Here is a 21,712-nt window from a genome sequence, read left to right on the forward strand (position 1 = left end):
CACCTAGTTTCTCTTGACATTCTATTGGGATAGTTGTATCAGGGAGCCCAAGACCTACGATATTTTCAGCTTTCACACGGAATCTGTAGGTCTTTCCTTGTTGTAAGCCCGTAACAACACACTCTAAATTCTTCACAGTCTTGAACTTAATCCAGTCCTGGGCACCTTCTTCTTGGTATTCCACTAAGTATCCCGTGATGGGAGAGCCACCATCACGATCTGGTTTATTCCAGACTAGAGAGACTTCAGTCTTGTCAACATCTACATGGTGTAGGTCTTTGGGTGGCCCTGGGGGATCTTTGAAAGAAAAGTTAAGATGAATGAGTGATAATCCCAAATCTAGTCAAACAATAATTCTACAGTCAGAGGCAGTAACTCACGGAGAGGATCCAGAGCCTTGATGGGCTTAGGCGTTTCAACAAAAGGACCACGTCCATATTGGTTCTCAGCGGCTACTCGGAAGAGGTACTGATTTCCCTCATTCAGATGTTTAGCCATATGGCTCTTCTTCTTTGATGTGGTTGAAAGAGGGGACCACTGGGCAGTGGCAACGTCTTTCCTCTCAACCACATAATTGGTTATAACAGACCCACCATCATCCAGTGGTTCCTTCCAAGTAAGGTAACAAGAGTCTTTCCTAATTTCACTGACTTCCAGATCTCTAGGTGGCCCAGGTTTATCTGAAAAGTATGAAATAACAAATGAGTGACAAGAAAAATATCTATTTGAGGTCTTTTAATGGTACAAATATTAACATGCATACCTAAGACCAATACTTTCACTGAGACAGTTTTTGAGCCAGCAGGATTCTCCACAGTTAGGGAATAAACTCCACCATCTTCATGGGCAGCATTACGAATCTCAAGCTTGCTTCCAACTGGTGTAACATCAATTTGAGCTTTTGTTGGAGCCTCCCTGTCGCCTTTTTTCCAGGTTACTTTTGGGAACGGCACTCCTTTGATGATGGCACTAAGTCTTAGTGTGTCACCAACCTTAATGTGCTGTTCTCTCGCCATGTTGGCATCAAGGATCAGCTCAGGAGGTTCTAAGAATAAAGAAAATTCCTTCAGGTCCGATTCACTAGTACATACCATAATAATAATACTGCATATACAACAGACACCTGGGTTTTTTCCCACAACTGCAGATTACAGCATCTCCCTTACCAAGTCGGTCCTTTACTAGAACTGGTTCAGGAACATGAGCTGGGTCTGATTCACCAGCCTCGTTGACTGCCAGCACCCGGAACTTATAGCTCTGCCCATCCCGGAGACCAGTGACTTTATATTTAGTTTCGGGGCAAGACTCAGGAGTGTGATTGGCTCGTCTCCAGTCTTCATCTCCTACTTTCTGGTGCTCCACAATATATCCCAGTATCTTGCTCCCACCATCGTGACGTGGTGGCTGCCAGGTTAGATCAACTGAATTGCATGTTGTGTCTATTGCTTCAGGATTAATAGGTGGGCTTGGTTTGGCTGCATAATAAGAGAAAAATTAGTTAAAGAAATTAAAATACAGCAGAGAACAGTTGGAAAGAATGAAAACTGAATGAATGTTTTAATACTGTACCAATGGGATCTCTAGCAAAGACTGGTTTGGATGGTGGGCTTGGGTCTCCAATACCAATTTCATTTTCTGCAGAAACCCGGAATTCATACTGGCATCCTTCTAGAAGGTCAGGAACCCTAAACTTAGTGTATGGATGGATAGGCTCTTTGGTAACTCTAGCCCATCGTTTAGACATCGTTTCCCTCTTTTCCAGGATGTAGTTGGTGATGGGCTTTCCTCCGTCATTTGGCTTGTTCCAGGTTACCAGTGCAGAGTCTTTGGTGACCTCTGTGACAACTGGCTGCTCAGGTGCATCAGGAACTCCTGTAACAGATGCCAGTCAGATGTGTTAAAAGTTTGAACTTTTCCATTACCTTCGTCAAGCATTGGGTGATGCCCCCCCCCCCCCCCCCCCGTCCCACCATATTACATACTGAAACGATCTTTGGCTTTCATTGAATCAGACACCAGAGGGTCACTTATTCCATACAGATTCTCAGCATGAATCCGGAAGATGTAGTCTTTTCCTTCAAGCAGCTTTGGGACCTTGCACGTTGTTTTAGCGCTGGCAGATGTCACAGGCATCCAAATGTCTTTTCCCAGCTCCTTCTTCTCAATAATATAATTGGTAATTTCACTTCCTCCATCGTCTAGAGGTGGCTTCCAAGAAATAACCATGTGTTCTTTGGTCACCTCATCAAAAGTGACAGGTCCTACTGGTGGTCCAGGACGATCTGCAGAAAAAGAAAAAAAAAATAAAGTCATAGCACAAAACATTATCATCACTTCTGCTTCTAAAAGGACAAAGGGTCTATTTTTTTTTTGATAAATAGAACTTACCAACAACATTGACTTGACAGAAACCTTTCCTGGAGCCTGTACTATTCTCCACTACTACACAGTATTTTCCAGAATCCGAGCGTTTGGACTTAGTCTTCTCGAGAGCAAGTGTGGTGGGAGTGGTCTTTATGTGTGTACGGTCATCTTCCAGTACATCGGCATCATCTTTGAACCAATCAACCTTAGGCTTTGGTTTGCCTGAGTAACGGCCAGTGAGGGCGAAGGCTTCACCAACTCGGACGGTAAGCTTATCCCTGAAGTCGAGGTCAAGTGTTGGGGGAGCTAAAATGTAGAATTATAGACAGGAGTCATTTTTGCTGTCCTATGATAAGGCTGCAGGTGTGGAAGTTTTCAAAGTAAAAACTGTAGCAGACACATACCCAGCTCATCCTTGCAAGTGATTGGCTTGGTGCAAAATGACGGCTTGCCTTGTCCGACAATGTTGACGGCGCTGACGCGGTACTCATATGTATCGCCTTCTTTTAAGCCTTTAACAGTGTATTTTCTGCTAAGCAGGTTGTCGTTTGTAACTTTGTGGAACTTCTCAGTGCCAATGAGGCGGCTTTCCAGGACATAGTTGATAATTTCTGACCCACCATCATACTTGGGAGGGTTCCAAGTCAACGACACAGTGTTTTTAGTGACTTCTTTGACTTCCAGGTCCTCAGGTCTTTCTGGCACAGCTGTAAATATTATCACAATGACAACAGTGTCACGGTGAGAATGGAGCAGAGTGGCATACATACCTTTCCCTGAGGATTATTATTTTTTTTTAAAACGAAACCATCGGCTTCAATGAAGCTCAAACCCGTTCTCACCGTTGAACTATTAGAGTGAGACGAGGTTCCGAGGGGATCCAGTGTTTTCAACTGGGAGATGAGGAAACACAGCCTCATTTGGATTAAGTAACAAGATCTTTAGAGTCAGTGGTTTGAGAACTAGGAAAAGGATTCAGTTTTTACTTATATCATTGAAAGGGAAAATTCCAAAACAACAGCAGTAATTGACAGGGACTCAACACTGGGAAGGAATTTGGTAACTCATACTTGTTCCTGCCATTTCATTCACAGTCACAAATACAGTGACATCAGATATTTAACAGTTGCCTTAATGTTTGACAAATGAATAACATGTACGGCATGTACACACACACACATGTGCATACATATACTCAAGCACACACTCACGTGCACATCATTATGTTGTAGTAAATGAATAGCAAGGTAGTTAATCATAAATTTGTTTTCAATTTTACGTACTTATTGGATCTCTGATGAGAAGTGCATTTGGTGTCTCAACGAATGGGCCCATGCCAATACTATTTTCAGCTGCAATTCGGAAAAAGTAGGATTTTCCCTGAATAAGACCCTGTACGGTAGCATTTTGTCGGGTGACTGTGTATGTCACAGGGGTCCATGCTCTGTGGTCAGCTTCCCGCTTCTGAATGACGTAGTTGGTGATTGGAGAGCCACCATCGTCTTCTGGAGAGAACCATGTCAGTTTGCAAGAGTCATTGGTCAGGTTGTCAGAGAGGAACGGTACGCCAACAGGTCCGGGAACATCTGAGGACAAGAGAAAACATTTTAAGTCATTTGTCTCCAATGCTCAATCAACATGTTACCCTGCTTTGAAAGAGAAGGCAAAAATGTGATACCGACAAAAGATTTTTGTGCTTGTTAATGAAGTTTTTTTCTGTTACACTTATAATATTTAAACATATGTCTGTATGTCTATAATTTCTATTATCTATGTCTGTCTGTTTCATCTGTCTATCTATCTATCTATCTATCTATCTATCTATCTATCTATCTATCATCTAAGCTCAGGCTCTCCCTTTGTTGCCTAGTCTGGCTTGAGCTCACAATTCTCTTTCCTCAGGTTCTCAGATAGTTAGGATTAGAGCTCAATCATATTTTAAAATGAAGTAGGTTTGTGCTGCCATGTTTTAATAAAAAGCAAAGAGAAAATGTTCCTTCCTTCCTTTCTTTCTTTTTATTTTTGTCTTTGTTTTTCGAGACACCCTTGGTTGGCTGGTTGGCTGTCCTGGACTGAGTTTGTAGACCAGGCTGGCCTTGAACTCACAGAGATCCACATGCCTCTGCCTCCCTGAGTGCTGGGATTAAAGGCATGCACCACCACACCCAGCTGAAAAGAATTCTTTTTAAAGAAGCAAAATTTGTGAGACAGCAGGGAGGAGCTACAAGATTGGGGTTAGACAATGGTTTGATTTCTTTTGCCTTTTCTAAAGGGGAAACGGGGAGATTTTTTTGGCAGTGGGGGTGGAGATGAGGTGGGGTACGGGGGTGACCAGATAAGTTGATGGGTACAGAAAGCCCTGATGCTTAGAGTGTGAGTTTTTAATATGGAAACATAGGAGTTATCTGATTAAAGAAATTGTTGTTGGTAAGTAAAAGGGTTTAGAAACTTGAAACCTAAAGCTTTCAGGGATACTGATACATGAAATATTTAGACTATCTTTTATTACTAACATTGATAGGCGACTGGCCATTGTTATGTTGAGATGATAGCTGTTTGGAGTTTGGCTCTGCTGAGTGATAAGTGCTAAGTGGGCACTATCACTTTCTGAGTAAGGGATTAAAGCAGACAAAGCTCAGGTGGGAACCTGGTAGAATTGAGCTCTCTTTAGTAATTAGCAATGTAATTCTTAATATCACATACACTGATTCTCTTGGAATACAGACTCCCTATGAGAAGTTTTCACATTGTTAAAACGCTATCCTTATGTATTATTTTATGATCTAAAAATGGTTGTTGTTGGTGAAACTTTAAATATTCATGAACATTTTCAGGAAAGGTGGATTTATAATGACCATATAGTTGTACTGTAAGTCCTTAAGATGGTATGTCAAAAAACGGTGGTACATATCAAAAAAAAATGTAGCATACAAAACTTTATATATGGAAATGGAGACATGGCTAAGCAGTTAGCAGCTCACAGAGGACCTGGACTTGGTCCCTAGAGAACACATGGTGACTAACAATCCTTTGTAAGTCTAGTTCCAGAGGATCTGACACCTTCTCCCTGAGTGCTTCACACAAATGACACACATGCACATATGCAGGTAAAACATCAAACATGCTAAAAAAAAAAGATTAAAACAAAGTAAACCTACACGTGTAGTAGGAGCACAGCAATATGGAGTGCATATAGGATAAAAATGTCAAGAGGAACATTTTTTAAATTCTAAAGTGGACAGTACATTGGGCATTATTTCTCCTATTTTCCAAAAACGGTTATAACGTGTTCTTAGTACAACATAGCATTGTTGTAGATATAATTAAGCTGGTGATTTTTTAAAAAAAGTTGTATTTCTGGGTGTTATAGAGCATGCCTTTAATCCTAGCACTCAGGATGCAGAGGCAACCAGATCACTGTGAGTTTGAGACCAGCCTGCCCTACACAGTGAGTTCCAGGGCCGCCAGAGCTACACAGTGAGAATCCTATCTTGAAAAAAAATAAAATAAAATAAAATGTTGCATAGACAAATTGGAAGTATTTACCTAGTACATCAACAATAATTGTCTTCTTTCTTTCTCCGCCTTCATTTTTGGCCAGAAGGGAGTAGACCCCTTGATGGCTCCTCTGGCAGTTCTTGATGACCATGGATGAGCTAATGGCTGTGGTCTCAATAGCAGCTTCTTGAGGCAAGGCTCGTTCATTCATGCTCCAAGTGACAGTTGGGGGTGGCTTCCCAGATACGTAGGCGATGATTCGAATCACCCCTCCGGCATGGACCACTATTCTGTCTCTGACACTGGCATCGAGCTGCAGGTCAGGCAGCACTGGGGAAAAATTGAAAGTGGCAAGTATGACTTCCATATGTCAATACATGGCCTAAACAGCAGTGCGCTAGCAGAGGTATTGGCAATTACCAATTCTGTCCTTCATTTCAATAACATCTGTGACCTCGCCAGGTTCCCCGACACCAGCAATGTTGACAGCTCTCACTCGGAACTTGTAGAATGCTCCTTCCTTGAGTCCAGTCACAACTAGTTTTGTCCCTCTCACTTCTTTATCTTTGCCCTGGAGGAAAATAACAAACATTTTATAATCAGAGTTTTTCTAATACAAATGTGTATACTATAATATGCAATTATGGCTGCTTTAATATTTTTCTCAAGTTCCTAAGCCCTTTTAATAACTACCCGCTCTTCTCAGGAGGATTTAGGGATCAGATTTTCTTGACAGTGGGTCAATGACTTGCCAGAAAATTGTGTTTAAAAATTAGTGACAGGGGACAGGAAAAACCTGTACTGTCCATTTGTTCCATCTTTCTAGGATTCATAATCAAATGACAAATGAAGAACGTGACAACTTTTGATTGCTCAGTGTTTAGTTTTAACTGATCCATCACAGCTGTATCTGCTCACAATATAACTTGTTACATATAAAACACTGGCAATAAACATTTCCATCTCCTTAAACATTTAACATTTCTACCTGTTAGAAGATTTCAATCCCTTCCAGTTTTTAAAAGTGAAATATATGATCAATTATTGTAAACTATAGCCATCATACTGTGCTACCAAATGCTAGAACTTTATTCTTTCTAACTATTTTGATACTCAATATAGGACCTTCTTTGCACTTCCTACTCCTGACTTGATTATTTTGATATAAAGTTATTTTTCTGGCTTTTAAATCTGAAACATGGCCAGAAACAAACGGGGCTTGAGAATAACTATTTAAACACATCCACAGCACATATTTTTAATGAATGTTTTAGCTACCTTTTCCCACTCGTCTTTTCCTTCTTCCTTATATTCAACAATGTATCCAGTTACTCTGGATCCACCATCTTTTAATGGAGGAGACCATTCTAAGTCCACAGATGATTTTGTCCAGTCTGTCACTTTGGGGAATGGTGGACCAGGGGGAGCTGGAAAGAACCAGTATACATCAGTATCCTTGATTTTTGTATACTCTGGAGACATTGTTTCTTAAGTGGTTTAATGGCTTACCAACTGGATCTCTAGCAGTCACTGGATCCGAGGGAGGACTTGCTGGACCCACACCAGCAGCATTGATGGCATATACCCGGAACTGATAGTCTGAACCTTCAATAAGACCAGTCACTTTATAAGAAACACCCAGAGTCATGGCTTTGATAGGATCACGGTTAACTCTCTTCCATCTCTTTGAAGTGGTGTCTTTCATTTCTAACCAATACCCAGTCACAGGAGAGCCTCCATCATATTCTGGCTCTTCCCAGTTGACAGTCATGGAGTTACGGGTGACGCTGCTCACTGTTGGTTTATCTGGAGCTCCAGGGACAGCTGTGAGAAAAATATATTAATCGACAAGAAGTTATTAAAGACAAAGCAAATATAAAAGGATGATGTCATATGCGAAAATGTTGTACTACTCACAGAAGAGGTTGCGTGCTGTTTCAGGTTCACTGTCAAGTGGCTCTCCAATGCCATATTTATTCTGGGCCATGATTCTGAACACATATTCATGGCCTTCTAGCAATTTGGGAATTGTGTACATGCATTCTTTAGGTTCACTGGAGACACGTACCCATGTCTTCCTGTTAGCTTCTCTTTTCTCAATGACATAGTTTGTAATCTTAGACCCACCGTCATCTTTAGGTGGAAGCCAAGATAATGTCATTTGATCTGCTGAAATAGATTCAAACTTTATGGGTCCCTCAGGAGGGCCAGGACGACCTAAAAAGATGAAAAAAATTTTTTTAGCAGTTGAAGGATTTTGGAAACAGATTTTATTTATGATTGAAAATAAAAACATGTAGTTTTAACCAAACAGTGCAATCATTACCAAGGACGTTGAGTCTCATCTCCTTTGATGCTGTCCCCAGGTTGTTTACAGCTGTGATAGAGTATAAGCCAGTGTCACTCCGGCGAGACTGAGGAATAACTAGAGTGCAAGTGTCGTCCACCACCTGTTTGTTGACATGGGCATCGTAGACAACAGGCTCTTTGCTGTCTGGCTTCTTTGGAGGAGCTTTAAACCAGGTGAGAGTCGGGAAGGGCACGCCTTTGATTTTGGCCACGATGTTAACATCAGTCCCTTCTTCAACTTCCATGAATTCCTTTAGCTCAATTGATGGTGGGCCTAGATTATTAACAACAACAACAACAACAACAAATGTTAACATAGGGAGTAAAGAGCAGTAAAGGGTAGAAAGTAGAATTGGCTGTCGTTATAAAGCCTATTTGGGTTGACTGATTGATTGGGTTCATTGTACAAGCTAACATAAAGGATGTCTCTCTTTGACACTGCTACACTAGTTTGGGGGCAGTTGAATGTAGCTATCCTTTATCGGATCTACACTAGTCACCCATCTTCTATTGCCTCTCCCTTATTTTGTCTTATTATACATGTCAAAATTCTGACAAAGGGAACAAGGAGGGAATATCATAGTAGTTTATGGTCAGCACTTAATTATGATATTTTTCTTTAATAATTTTCAAAGTTATGAAGTCATTTCCATGTTCATTTAGAGATTTTGATGAAAATATTCTAAGAGGTATAATTGCTGGTAGAAGCAAAACACTTTTCTATTTTCTATAAATTTATTATGAGCGTGCAAAAATTGGTGCAACCATAAGATCAACTAAATACACAGTGGTGGTAACAATACTTTGAAGAGACTTATTTGTATGTGTATCTTATCTTCCAAAACTAAAATGGGTTTTCATAAATAGAGAGAAAGTCTTGTTTGGAAAGATGCATTGGTCTTAACAGGTGCTAAGCAAATTACTTGCTTTTTGCCCCTTTTAATTCCCTTAATTTCTGTTAGATAATACAGCTTGCCTTGGAGGTAGTTAGGAGAAGAAAATGAGATGTTTTTCATTTGTAGTAAAAGCAGTATGGGAGGATATTTGCTAATTCTGTCCATAGTGGGGTAATAAGTAGCTGAATAATGTGTCCATGCCTACAAGCAGCCCAGAGGGACACCCCGATAGACGCATGCATTGTTTATTACTAGATTCACAGGAAGGCAGTCCCAGGGAAGGGAATTTTCTGTTAAATACGCACATGTCTGATCTTTGACAATCACAGGGCCAACAGTAGCTGAAGGCTTGCTGACTCCAGCCTCGTTGACAGCCTTGACTCTGAACTCATACTCCCCGCCCTCTATGAGGTCTTCAACAGTGAACTCCAGTTCTTCCACGTCACGCCTGTTGCACTGTCGCCAAGCTTCTTTCTTTTTCCCGGTAGGGTCCCACGCAAGACACTCCACGATATAGTGGGTGACAGGAGAGCCCCCGTCGTTCTTTGGAGGTTTCCACGACAGATGTACCGTGTTCTTTGTTATAAGACCAATCTTGAGCTTAATAGGAGGGTCAGGAGGATCTGGAAAAAAATGGTTATAGGAATCATTAAGCACAGCTGGTAATAATGGAGCTCATTCTTGAGACCGTTTTAAAATGGCGCTTTAATAAAACTTACATATTGGGTCTCTGGCAGTGGTCCTCTGGATGGTTTCAACAGGTGGGCCAATTCCAAAACGGTTTTCTGCCCGCACACGGAAGAAGTACTGCTGCTCAGAGATGAGATCTGGCACCACAAATGTGGTGCTCCCACAGTTCGGATTGACTTTTGTCCAGGCTTTCCCATCAATAGTCTTCTTCTCAATGACATAGCCTTTGATCCTGTCTCCTCCATCATCGTCTGGCATCTTCCACGAGAGGCGGCAACTACCCCTTGTGATGTCACTAACCTTCAGATCTTTGGGAGGGCCTGGAACATCTGAGGGTTGCAAACCACAGTGTAAACATCATCCCTTAGATGCTGAGAGCAGTTTGCATCGGTCCTGTCATAACTATGAATGTCTTTCTTACCCATGACTTTAACCCTGCAGTTGGCGGTTTTCTGTCCTGCTTTATTCTTGGCTGTGATGCTGTATTTGCCTGAGTGAGCTCGGTTACACTCTGGGATAATGATGACCGATGAGTTCTCTGCAGTCTCCAGCTATACAAGGTAAATCGTAGTCGTACATCAGATGAGATCATGGCATTACTAAGGCCAATGATGTTCCTAGTTAGGCTAGCCCCTTACCTGTGCATCCTCAGGTATATCGTGAATCCCATCCTAGTAGAAAAGAAGACAGCTGAGTTTTAACTACTGCTTCCTGTTATTCAATGGAGGATCCAGGGAAGTCACAGAATTCTTACCTTCATTGCCTTCTTTGCCTTTCCGTCAAATTCCCAAGATGACTTTGGTGTTGGGCGTCCCTTGATGACAGCAGGGATTCTGATCTGTGACCCGGCTTTACAAACCAGGCAATCTTGTGCTCCGATGTCAATGAAAACCTCTGGGACCTCTGGAATACCACAGACAACAGGAAGCAGTTAGCCTACATTCCTCAGCGAGGGAACTGAAAACGTCCCCAGCACATTAATTCCACAGGATGAGCAAAGGTGAACAAACAAGCCGACTAAGAACAAGTACCTTGAATATCAGTGGCAGGGATTTCTCCGGTCGTGTCACTGGGTTCAGACTCACCAGCTTCGTTGACAGCTTTTACTCTGAACCTGTACTTCCTGAGTTCTTTCAGATCAGGCACGACGCATTCGCAGGTAGGGAGAAGTTTATCAGGATCATTGACTCTTTTCCAGTCAGTGGTACCTTCCTCTTGCATTTCTACAATGTAGCCTTTGATGGGGCTGCCACCGTCCTTGGCTGGGGGTTTCCATGCTAGCGAGATGCTTGATTTTGTTTTATCTTTAACCTCTGGACAAGAAGGTGGCCCAGGAGGGTCTATAATAAGAAACAAACACACATCACATTTTGTAGTAATGGAATGCTAATATACATACACACACACACACACACACATATATATTTACTATTTAAGAAATTTATTGTAGTCTATTATAATATTAAAATTGAAACACTGGAAAAGTATAACAAGTAAGAGTATATTTTCTTTTAGTATTAATGTAGAAAACAGAAAGCAAATGAATCCCTGGGAAAAGGATTACTTGCTGTCTTTGGATAAATCTATATATAGTCTCTGAGCACACTACTGGTGAGAAGCTATTTTTTTTTCTGAGATCCTACTAAAGAGACTCAACAGTGTATTTTACTTTGAAAAGTAATTTGCAACTAAACTTTTTATTTCTACAGCATGATAATTAAACATGTATTCATTGCTTGCTGGGAAAACCTCTGCATACAAACTAATCTCAATGCACCTTAAGGGCAGAATCAATGTTTCTGTACATACATCATCATACTTTTTTTTTTTAAAGACTTATTTATTCTGTATACAGTGCTCTGCCTGTATGTACACCTGCAGGCCAGAAGAGGGCGTCAGATCACATTATAGATGGTTGTGAGCTACCATGTGGTTGTTGGGAATTGAACTCAGGACCTCTGGAAGAGCGGACAGTGCTCTTAACCTCTTAGCCATCTCTCCTGCCCCATAATACTTTTCTTTTGGTGCCTCACAATGAGTGAAACTCTTTTATCCCATTTGCCTGTTTAAATCTTTCCTTGTGTCTAGTACAGACTCTTGAACAGTCCATGTTCCACACTAATTTGCTAGATGAAAATGTGACTAACTTGTTCTACATTTGCTCTCTACAGCATGAAAGCATCCTCAGTCTTTGAAAGAAACAGTTGAAGTTTTTCTTCAGAGAATCCAACTGGGTATTATTTAGAAAACTCACCAGATTATGAAAGTCACAATATTTTAATTTCTAAGCCAATCTGTTCATATGTGATCCAGCAAGATTTTTCATTATTTGACCTCAGAGAATGTGGTATCTTTGTTTAACAAATACTTAACATCTTACTTTTTAATTGAATTCATGCAAGAGGGTCTAACTGTTTAATGGGGAAAAACAATGTCCATAGTAGCTAATGAGATAGAGTTTTGAACTCTTAGCTTATAATGCATGCCATTTTGGCTGTGGTTAAAAAACAAAAAACAAAAAATACTAGCTTTGATCCAAGAACTTAAAAAACTACTTTATGTATGTATGTATATGTATAAACACTTCCCCAGGAATGGTTCTAGTAAAAAATATAAGTAACCTACTTAGTAACTTCACCCATTAGAAACAGGTCCTAGAAGTAAAACACACTTACATATGGGATCTCCTGCAACAGCTGGGTCTGACGGTTCGCTGGGAGGGCCGATACCTGCAGCATTTATTGCCATGGCTCTAAATTGATATTTCACACCTTCAATCAAACGTGGAACATTGAATTCCACACCCTTCAGTCCAACTTTGGTTATTGGCGCTCGGCTAACACGTGACCAGTAGGTACCACCTTCCTCTCTCTTCTCTAGCCAGTAGCCAGTAATCGGAGAACCTCCATTGTCCAAAGGAGGAGTCCAGCTCACAAGCATGGACCCTTTGGTGCGTTCTAAGACTTTTGGTTTTCCAGGGGGTCCGGGGAGGCGATAAGGATCTTGAATGACGACTTTGTCCGACTTGCACTCATCACTGGTTCCGTATTTATTCACTGCCCTCACTCGGAACTCATACTGACCGTTGGGGATAAGCTTCCACATCTAGACATTTAGGTGGATAATGAAATCAGAACAAATATGCTTGGGCTGGTCCTTTACTTGTTTTTAAAACTCTATTTGGGGATGGATCAAAGAGAAACCTTAAAAACAAGACATCATTTTTTGTAGTTTCTAGTGGATGTCAAGTGAGAGAGAGAGAGTGAGAGAGCAGTAGGTAGTATTTGATAAGTGGCCTTATGTGCATAGTGATAAATGCCAAAGTAACAAATAGCTGCTGCCATATATGGGATTTGGACTTTAATCATTAAATTCTAAAGCTACACCAAAAGTGGTATCAAATCAGAAATGTGTCCTATAAGTATGCATAAATTTGGAAGCATTTACCCCGTATCTTCTCTCAACAGCAGTGTTAGTGACTTCTTCCCATTCAGACTTTTTCCTGCTGGCATCACGTTTGTCAATGATATAATGGGTAATTTCACTGCCTCCATTGTCCAGAGGGGCATCCCACGTCAGATAGCAAGACTCAGCTTTAATGTCAGTGACAGCGAGGTTTCTGGGTGGAGATGGACGGTCTGGAAAGGAACAGCAGAGAGGACTGAGAAGTCATCCTTAAGCAGGAGGTGGCTTCCTTCCCCACACAGGAGGGAGGCCACGTACCATACACTTCCACGTGAACGTTGCGGAACACCGAGCCAAGACGGTTGGAAGCAGTAATCGTGTAGGTGCCCTTGTCCTCTCGGACCGCCGAAGGGATGCTAAGCTCAGTCTTTGCCTCGCTTCGGGACACTTCCTCTTTGGTTATGTTGAGTGCATCAGTGGGTTTGTCAATCACCTTCTCATTCTTGGACCACTCAATCTTAGGCATGGGGAGGCCCGTCACATCTGCAGGGATGCTAACTGGCTCCCCTGCTTTCACTTTGATAGTGTCTCCTCGAACAGCCAGGCGCAACTTAATAGTTGGAGGGACTGCAGAAAGAAGTAAAGAGGGGAAAGTCTTAAGCCCGTCTCCTCATGTCTCCATAAGGTACGCTCAATGGTATTAAGTATGGCATCCCTACCTTCGTCATCTTGTATGACGACGTTAAGAGGCAGAGATGGCTCGCTTTCACCGACGTCGTTGACGGCTTTGACACGGAACTCATACATTTGGTGTTCATCAAGATTTTCAACCAGAAATGATGTGGTTGGGCAGAGTCTCTTGTTAACTCTTTCGAAGTCAGGTTTGTCATGTCGGCGTTTCTCAATGATGTATCCTTGGATAGGGCTGCCACCATCACTGCGGGGCTCTTTCCAGTCAAGGGTGATAGTGGATTTCGTCCTTTCTGTATATGTGAGTCTTTCAGGAGATGTTGGAGGGCCTTAAAGCAGAAGAAATTAAAAATGGTGAACATGGGGGAGGGGGAGGGAGGGTGGGACCAGGAGGAGATGAGGGAGGGGGCTGCGATCGGGATGGAAAGTGAAGGCATCTTTAAAAATTAATTTAAATTTAAAAAATGGTGAGCATGAAATAAACATTTGTATAGGAAGTTATATTTCACTTCTGTTTGTGTGAAGAATAGGTTAATTGGCAGTTTCAAAATTCTTTTCAAACACACCAGTCACGACAATGACAGCCGTTCTTACTAACAGCATTTTATTCCCAGTGAATGTCTCATCAAAGTCATTGATTAAAGGTAAATCAAGGACATGTGTCTATGTGGTTTGTATTTAGAATTTTACACTGTTTCCCTGCTTTGATACTGACAAAACTTCTAATCCTACAAAACTAGGAAAATAAGTGTGTGGAGTTCTGCTTTGAATGCCGGCAGAGAGCAAAGTGGGTTATTTTTGTTTGTTTTGTTTTATTTGTTTGTTTTTTGTTGTTTTGTTTTTCCTTTGTGACCGGACAGTAGATGTGGTTACTGAATACCCTTTGAGTCATATTGCCTCATATGGTGTCATATGAGTCACATTGCCTCACTGGAAGGATCATTTATGAACTACCACAGAGTTTGTGTTCTGAAGAGTCGGTTCTGGCTGGCATAACTGGACCTCTCCCATTCTAACTGATCGCTACCTGCAGGTAGAGCCCGGGAACCTCAGCTCTATTCTGAGGCCTCCGCTATACCCTGAAAGTAATGGAATTTTAAAAAAAATTTTAATTGTTGGTTCTTTCTGATTGGGTCCCCCCATCCTTCCAGTGAGAAGACTTCTTAGCAGTGCAATAAAACTAAATCATTTATCCTATGGCAATTATCTGTCATACACACATACATATATGCCCCATAAAATACATATTTTAGAAAAGTAGATGATATATATTAGAAAAGCAGCAAATTGAAGTCTATATAACTACCAAATTGTTATATTTAAATTTTCCCTTGTATATAATATTGAATGCTCCTAAATTACCAAGACTTAGTAGATCCAAATTTTTGGCACAGAAAATTCTGCATAATTTATATCTATATAAAGCAAAATACACATAAATTTAGTAAATATGGTGTCTTTAAAATTGCTAGTAGATACCTGATTTTCTTTTTTGCTCTCTAGCTGGTATAAAATCTTGAGTGTATTGGGTGTTTGGAGCTGTAAGTCTCAGCAAATACTTGACAGATAAGCAGAATATTTAGTAAATGCAGTGGAAATCTTTTCTTACCTAGTGGATCAACTGCAAGAATCGGTCCTATTTCAACTGGAGGCCCACATCCAAACTTGTTCTTGGCAATGACACGGAACTTGTATTCTTGGCCCTCTATAAGACCTGTGATGTCACACTTGGATCTGTCAGTCTCGATGGCTTGCCTCCAAGTGTGCATCTTGGCGTCTTTTCTTTCAATTATAAACCCTGTGATTTCACTGCCTCCATCATCTGCTGGGTCAGACCAATTAAGCAGACACATCTTTCTGTTTGTTACAACAGGTTTGAGGTCAAGAACTGGGCCAGGGACATCTGGAAAATAGAACAGTAACCCAAAGCATTAACAACAAAATCAGTATAGTAAGATCACATCACATGAAAAGAATCTTATGAAAATCCACAAAATAAACATTCCTTACCAAACACTTCAACCCGGGCTGCTGCAAATTTGGAACCACAGCTGTTTGTGGCTGTGATCACATATCTGCCGTGGTCTTTTCTCAATGCGTTCTTGATAATTAGTTCAGATTTGGTTCCAACATTCTCTATTATGACACGTTCTTTATCCAGCTCTCCTTCTTCTATGGTCCATACTTTTGTGGGCACAGGACGGCCAGTCACCACTGCTGGGATTCTAAGGGTCTTCCCAGCCATGATTTGTATCCCGCCCTTGACAGAGACATCCAGTTCCACATTTGGAGGCTCTGTTGAAGGAGAACAGCCATGTATGTTAGTTGAACAAAGAACAAAATATTGGGAAATACCCATTTTCTCCCCAGAAAGCATTAAGTACCTTGTGGTTCAGCCACAGTAACAGGTTCCGTTTCCCCAGGTGGTCCTTCACCGGCCGCATTAACAGCACTCACTCGAAGTTTGTAGTCGGCACCCTCTCGGATTTCTTTGACAGTGAACTGACGGACTTTGATCATCTTCTCTGTGCAGCGTGACCACTCATTTGTGCCAACCAACTGCTTATCAACAAAGTAGCCAACAATCTCCCCGCCACCGTTGAAAGCTGGGGGTTCCCACTCCAGCTCAATGGTTGTAGAGCTTGTGTCAGCAACTCTTGGGATTGGTGGCCCAGGCGGAGCTAGGAGGAATGCAGAACACACGTGTCAGCTTCACTGAGGGGTCCCAAATGTGGGGCCGACTACTCTCCAGTGCTCTCTTCTTAAAGAGTTACTTACAGATTGGATCACGGGCTGTTTTAGGATCCGAAGGCGGGCTGAACTTCCCAGGTCCAGCAGCATTTTCAGCACAGACTCGGAAGACATAGGTGAGTCCTTCCAATAAGCCATCTACCTTGGTCTTCAAAGAACTGAGAGGGGTCTTGTTGACCCGAGACCAGTGTGTACTGTTGACTTCACGTTTTTCAAGCCAGTAACCCAAGATGGGGCTACCATTATCTTTTGGTTCATTCCATTTTACTACCATACTGTTGCTGGTGACGTCTTCCACAGTGGGCTTATCTGGTGCATCAGGTGGTTCTGATTAAAAAAAAAAAAAGCAACAACCCATATTTGAATTCTGTAACATGACATAAAATCAATTCTGCAAAATCATGATACTCTTATACCTCAAAATATATGGTGAAAAGTCCAATTTGTGATGCTAAAGGAAGCTTACCAAATGGATCTTTGGCTAAGAGTGGCTTTGAAACACATGGTGGTCCAGGTCCAAACCTATTTTCAGCTCTTACACGGAAGAGGTACTCTTTTCCTTCAATCAGTTTTGTTACTGAATATTTGCAGTTTCTGAGTGTTGACGTGATAACGATCCATTCTGAGTCCGGTTTGGTCTTGTCTTTCTTTTCCAAGGTGTAGTTAATGATTTCACTGCCACCATCATCAAGGGGTGGTTCCCATTTACAGAGGACAGAGTTCTTTCGAATATCCTCAAATACAAAGTTGACTGGCGGTCCTGGTGTATCTAATATTTCAAAGAAGAACCGTGATTAAAATTTTGTGTAGAACTTGTTGCTATGGAAAATGTAAATGATAGTATGGTCTTCGAGGCAACTTCTAGTTTTTCTGTATCTTTCTATCTTTATAATACACTGGCTAACAAATAACAAGGCCAGTTGATTTTTTTTCCCCATTAGTGTCTGCGTAGGTGGTAAAAGTAACAGCATAATTTGCTGAAGCTGTTTCCTTTAAAAGGTTTCCAAACGCCGTACTTTTATGTTTTGCTAAAATTCTTATGTAGATTTTCTTTCTCCGTTGAGCAGATAGCTTTGGCTACTTACCTAGCACACTGACAGTACAGGGAGCCTTTGCAACACCATGGTCATTCTCAACTTTGATCATGTACTGGCCGTGGTCAGGTCGCAGCGAGTCACGGACACGCAGCTGAGACTCTCCTTGCACGCTGTTATTGATGCTCAAGCGCTCTGTCAGAGGCAGGAAAAACGCCTCTTCCTCTTCAGCTTCACCCTTCTTCCTCCGAACGGGGGCCGCTGCTCGCTTCTTAATTTCCTCTGGTACTATGACGTTGTCATCTTTTATCCATGTGATAGTTGGGTAAGGTGAGCCAGAAATGGTCGCATCAAGTGCGATTTCATCACCCCGTTTTACTTCTAGGCTTGTTTTGAGGATGACTTTTGGGGCATCTGTAATAAAAGCCAGAATTGTTTTAATTTTCAAGAAAACACGAACCACATTAATTTTACAAAGAGAAAGTAGCATCCCCAGTCAATAAAACGTACCAATAGGATCTACAGCTTTCGTTGGGGGAGTGGCCCGAGAAGGTTCACCAATACCAGCAGCATTCTCCGCTCGCACACGGAACTGGTACTCTTTTCCCTCCTCAAGCCCTTTTGCTGTATAGGTCAGGACAGGTACCAGATGTTCATTGCATCTCTTCCATCTGTCTTCACCCTTAGCAATCTTTTCTATGATGTAACCCATTATCTTGCTTCCTCCATCATACGGGGGTGGCTTCCATGTGATCGTCATCGCCTTAGCCGTGGGATTATGAACCTCAACATCTACAGGTGGGTCAGGTGGTTCTGGTGAAGAGAGAAGAATACCGATCACTGTTGGGGAAGCTGCCTTCTTACAGCTCATGCAACAACTCTTGCACACTCTTCTGCAGCCATCATACGTCTGCGTTCCAACTTACGCTTTGGATCTTGAGCAATGACAGGATTCTTGAGCTCAATGTATTCGCCTCCGCCAATCTTGTTGACTGCTTTTACTCGGAAGAAGTATTCACCATTTGGTATGAGATCCTTTACGGTCCAGGACAACTTGTTCTCACCAGACATGACTGGTATGTACGTCCTCCTCCCAGCTTCTCTACGCTCCAGGACATAATGAAGGATTGGGCTTCCGCCATCATATTCTGGAGGCTCCCATGTTAACTTGCAAGAACTCTTCGTTATTTCACTGGCTTTAATATCTTTGCAGGGACCAGGTAGACCTGTTACACATAAGTTGATAATTACTATCATATGTTGGAAAAATTAGCACTTTGAAAGTGAACTGTGTCTAATTTGGGTATGGTACTCTTTTCTGTGCTAGCATCCTTCTGAACACAAGGCCTTTAGTTTCCTTGGCCCTTGTCTGTTAATCAGAAGCGTCAGACCTTGATGCTTTGTGTTAAGTGAAATTGCTCCATTACTTTCCAAATACTATCAGGGAAGGAAGTATAGGATGGAAAATAAATCTTACTATTCCTGAAGGAGAGGACTATGGAAAACTGAATTTATACGATCCAGAAAGAAATATTGATCATTGAGATATTCTTTAAGTGTGTTAGATATTTTATCTAAATTAGTATTTTATATGCATATAATTAAAACAAGTAAATTAACCCAATAGGAGTTTAATTATCAATTTAACCTCTTCAAGATTACTTTACTTTTCAAATGGACATAAGTAACCTGAGAGGGTGTTTAGTTTACAAATGCTAATTCTTGAAGCCATGTGTACAGACCACCAAAAAGTTAGCTTTTATAATTTCTGGAACATATGAGGAATGTCTGGTGTTTCATTACAGCATTGTTACCTATGACTTTGACATTGATTGAAGCAGTTGCTGAGCCGAGATTATTCTCCAGGGTGATGGTGTAAACTCCCGCATCTGCATGGACACTCTTGGGAACCTCAAGGTGTGCAGAAATGTGGTCATTCTTCATCGTTAACCTGTCACTTGCTTTAACTTCTTTGCCATCTTTATGCCAGCTCACGGTTGGGACTGGGACGGCTCTGAAGGGCACTGGGATGCTTAACTTTTCGCCTTCGATAACAACAATGTCATGGGTCTCCAGATCAATTGTTGGCTTGCCTACAAAACACCAAGAGAAAGGGGCAAATATGTCAAAATGCAACCACCAGGAAGAAAGCGCATCCTATTAGCTGCAAAGGACACTGAATTCTTACAGTCTGGGTCTTTGGCAACCACATTTTCAGAGATTTCAGATGGCTCACTGACACCAACAGCATTGACAGCTCTCACTCTCAGAACGTATTCTTTGTCTGGAACAATTCCCTCTTCGACTTTGAACTTCAAATCTTTAACTGGGCGGGAATTAACACGCATCCATTTCTCGGTGCCTACTGGACACATTTCAACATGGTAGCCTATGATGGGGCTTCCACCATTTTTCTCTGGAGGTTTCCAAGCAATGGCGATGTGTTTTCTTCCAGCGTCAGTCACATGCAGATCGAGAGGAGGTGAGGGAGGACCTGGGAAGACAGAAAAACATTTACACCACATCCTCACCATCAGGTCCCAGACAATTTCCACTGAATGACCAGTATGACTTACTTGTTGGATCTTCAATTGACAGAATTTCTGTGGGCTCACTTGGGTGACCAACTCCTGCTTCATTTTCTGCCCGAACTTGAAACTGGACTTCTGTTCCTTCAATGACATCAGTTACCCTGAAGTTACAATCAGGGCCTGAGGTCTTTCCAGCTTTTACCCAACGGGTGCCTAGTTTTTCCTTCTTCTCAATGATGTATCTGTTGAAAGAATGAAGCATTCCATTTAGCATTGAGAAAAACAAGTTAATAGTGCACAGCTATGTTTAGCTTTTATTAACTGAAAAACCCTGAAGTTCTACCTCTGTATTGGTCTTCCACCATCATTTTTAGGTGGCTCCCACTTTAGGTCAACGTGTCGTTTTGTCACATCAACCACAGTCAAGGCATAGGGTGGTCCAGGGGTGGCTGAAAACAAAATAACCAAGGATTAGAAAAGCCTGAGGGAAATTCAATAATATGCTGCTGCAAAGACTGAGTTGTAGTACATACTGAAGGTGTCTTTGGCCAGGACGGAGTCCCCTATTTCTGTGTAGTCACTTTGTCCTATGGCATTTTCTGCAGCAACTCGAAACACATACAAAGACCCCTCTGTCAGTGGGGTTACTGTGCACTTGGTGTCCTTGACGGTGGTGTCTACTGTTTGCCAGCCTTTTCGCCTCACGTCTCTCTTTTCCACAATGTAGTTGGTGATGGGTGACCCTCCATCTTTCTCAGGAACTGTCCATTTTAGGTCAGCTGTATTCTTTGTGATATTAATCACTTCAAGCCAACGAGGTGGGGAGGGAGGATCTGAAGAAAAATAAAAAAAAGGGGAAAAATGTCCAATTTCAGTCCTCACCAAATGTTCTCACAGTTACAACGAAGTTTAAGTTTTCCCTTAGATTGCAGTTTTCCAGCTAGAATGTAAGAGTGACTTACATAGTTTCTCTCGGCAAAGCACAGGGTCACTAGGTTCGCTGGGCTCGCTCTCTCCAGCCTTGTTCACAGCTCTCACTCGGAATGAGTACTCTTGTCCTTCCATCAGCCCTGTGAGCAAATGCCCTGTGCTCGGAACCCCCTCAGCCACTCTGACCCAGTCGTCTGTTCCAGTCTTTAGCATCTCGATGACGTAAGACTCAATCTTTGCCCCTCCATCATGTTCTGGCTTGGTCCAGTTCAGTACTAATGATGTTTTCCCTATATCCTTTACAGTTGGTTTTCCAGGAGGCCATGGAGGATCTGCAGGCCAAGGGCATCATTATTTGTTTTGTGCAAAGGAAGTTAATAATAATTCCTCAAAGTAACCACAGAGAAGCATCTGAACAATACCTATGGGGTCCTTTATTAAGATTGGTTCAGTTGATCTACTTGGTTTTCCTGGTCCTGCCAAGTTTTCAGCCAGCACACGGAACCTGTATTTCTTCTTGTTGGTGAGACCTTTCACCCTGAACAAGGAGAAGGCACCGTCATGGTAAGAATCA

The 21,712-nt window shown here is 41.8% G+C and overlaps 1 protein-coding gene and 1 long non-coding RNA gene across 3 annotated transcripts in view; one reads left to right on the plus strand and one right to left on the minus strand.

The window, feature by feature from the left end:
* The window catches only part of TTN (titin), a 271,286-nt gene that overhangs the window by 65,348 nt on the left and 184,226 nt on the right, over positions 1-21,712 (minus strand). For both annotated transcript variants that reach the window (XM_084799170.1, XM_084799169.1), the window contains 40 exons: positions 21,561-21,676; positions 21,171-21,470; positions 20,742-21,041; positions 20,552-20,657; positions 20,254-20,450; positions 19,866-20,171; positions 19,492-19,770; positions 18,604-18,903; positions 18,188-18,490; positions 17,729-18,091; positions 17,110-17,412; positions 16,671-16,970; positions 16,277-16,573; positions 15,903-16,187; positions 15,502-15,795; positions 13,922-14,221; positions 13,521-13,829; positions 13,245-13,435; positions 12,473-12,902; positions 10,829-11,137; positions 10,552-10,700; positions 10,436-10,468; positions 10,219-10,348; positions 9,827-10,126; positions 9,413-9,730; positions 8,189-8,485; positions 7,780-8,079; positions 7,372-7,686; positions 7,141-7,289; positions 6,283-6,433; positions 5,911-6,192; positions 3,648-3,950; positions 2,769-3,071; positions 2,389-2,670; positions 1,983-2,282; positions 1,570-1,872; positions 1,167-1,475; positions 764-1,045; positions 381-680; positions 4-297 (listed from right to left, as the gene is read on the minus strand). In XM_084799170.1, the coding sequence (XP_084655296.1) occupies positions 4-297; positions 381-680; positions 764-1,045; positions 1,167-1,475; positions 1,570-1,872; positions 1,983-2,282; positions 2,389-2,670; positions 2,769-3,071; positions 3,648-3,950; positions 5,911-6,192; positions 6,283-6,433; positions 7,141-7,289; positions 7,372-7,686; positions 7,780-8,079; positions 8,189-8,485; positions 9,413-9,730; positions 9,827-10,126; positions 10,219-10,348; positions 10,436-10,468; positions 10,552-10,700; positions 10,829-11,137; positions 12,473-12,902; positions 13,245-13,435; positions 13,521-13,829; positions 13,922-14,221; positions 15,502-15,795; positions 15,903-16,187; positions 16,277-16,573; positions 16,671-16,970; positions 17,110-17,412; positions 17,729-18,091; positions 18,188-18,490; positions 18,604-18,903; positions 19,492-19,770; positions 19,866-20,171; positions 20,254-20,450; positions 20,552-20,657; positions 20,742-21,041; positions 21,171-21,470; positions 21,561-21,676 (10,688 nt within the window). The remainder of the gene's footprint in view (positions 1-3; positions 298-380; positions 681-763; positions 1,046-1,166; positions 1,476-1,569; positions 1,873-1,982; positions 2,283-2,388; positions 2,671-2,768; positions 3,072-3,647; positions 3,951-5,910; positions 6,193-6,282; positions 6,434-7,140; positions 7,290-7,371; positions 7,687-7,779; positions 8,080-8,188; positions 8,486-9,412; positions 9,731-9,826; positions 10,127-10,218; positions 10,349-10,435; positions 10,469-10,551; positions 10,701-10,828; positions 11,138-12,472; positions 12,903-13,244; positions 13,436-13,520; positions 13,830-13,921; positions 14,222-15,501; positions 15,796-15,902; positions 16,188-16,276; positions 16,574-16,670; positions 16,971-17,109; positions 17,413-17,728; positions 18,092-18,187; positions 18,491-18,603; positions 18,904-19,491; positions 19,771-19,865; positions 20,172-20,253; positions 20,451-20,551; positions 20,658-20,741; positions 21,042-21,170; positions 21,471-21,560; positions 21,677-21,712) is intronic.
* LOC311607464 lies at positions 10,661-21,567 on the plus strand. The gene is made up of 3 exons (XR_014782599.1): positions 10,661-10,797; positions 13,788-13,887; positions 21,444-21,567. It is a non-coding gene; the product is annotated as an uncharacterized lncRNA (long non-coding RNA).

This window comes from Acomys minous (genome assembly GCF_964271855.1).
Source record: "Acomys minous genome assembly, chromosome: 10".
NCBI lineage: Eukaryota > Metazoa > Chordata > Mammalia > Rodentia > Muridae > Acomys > Acomys minous.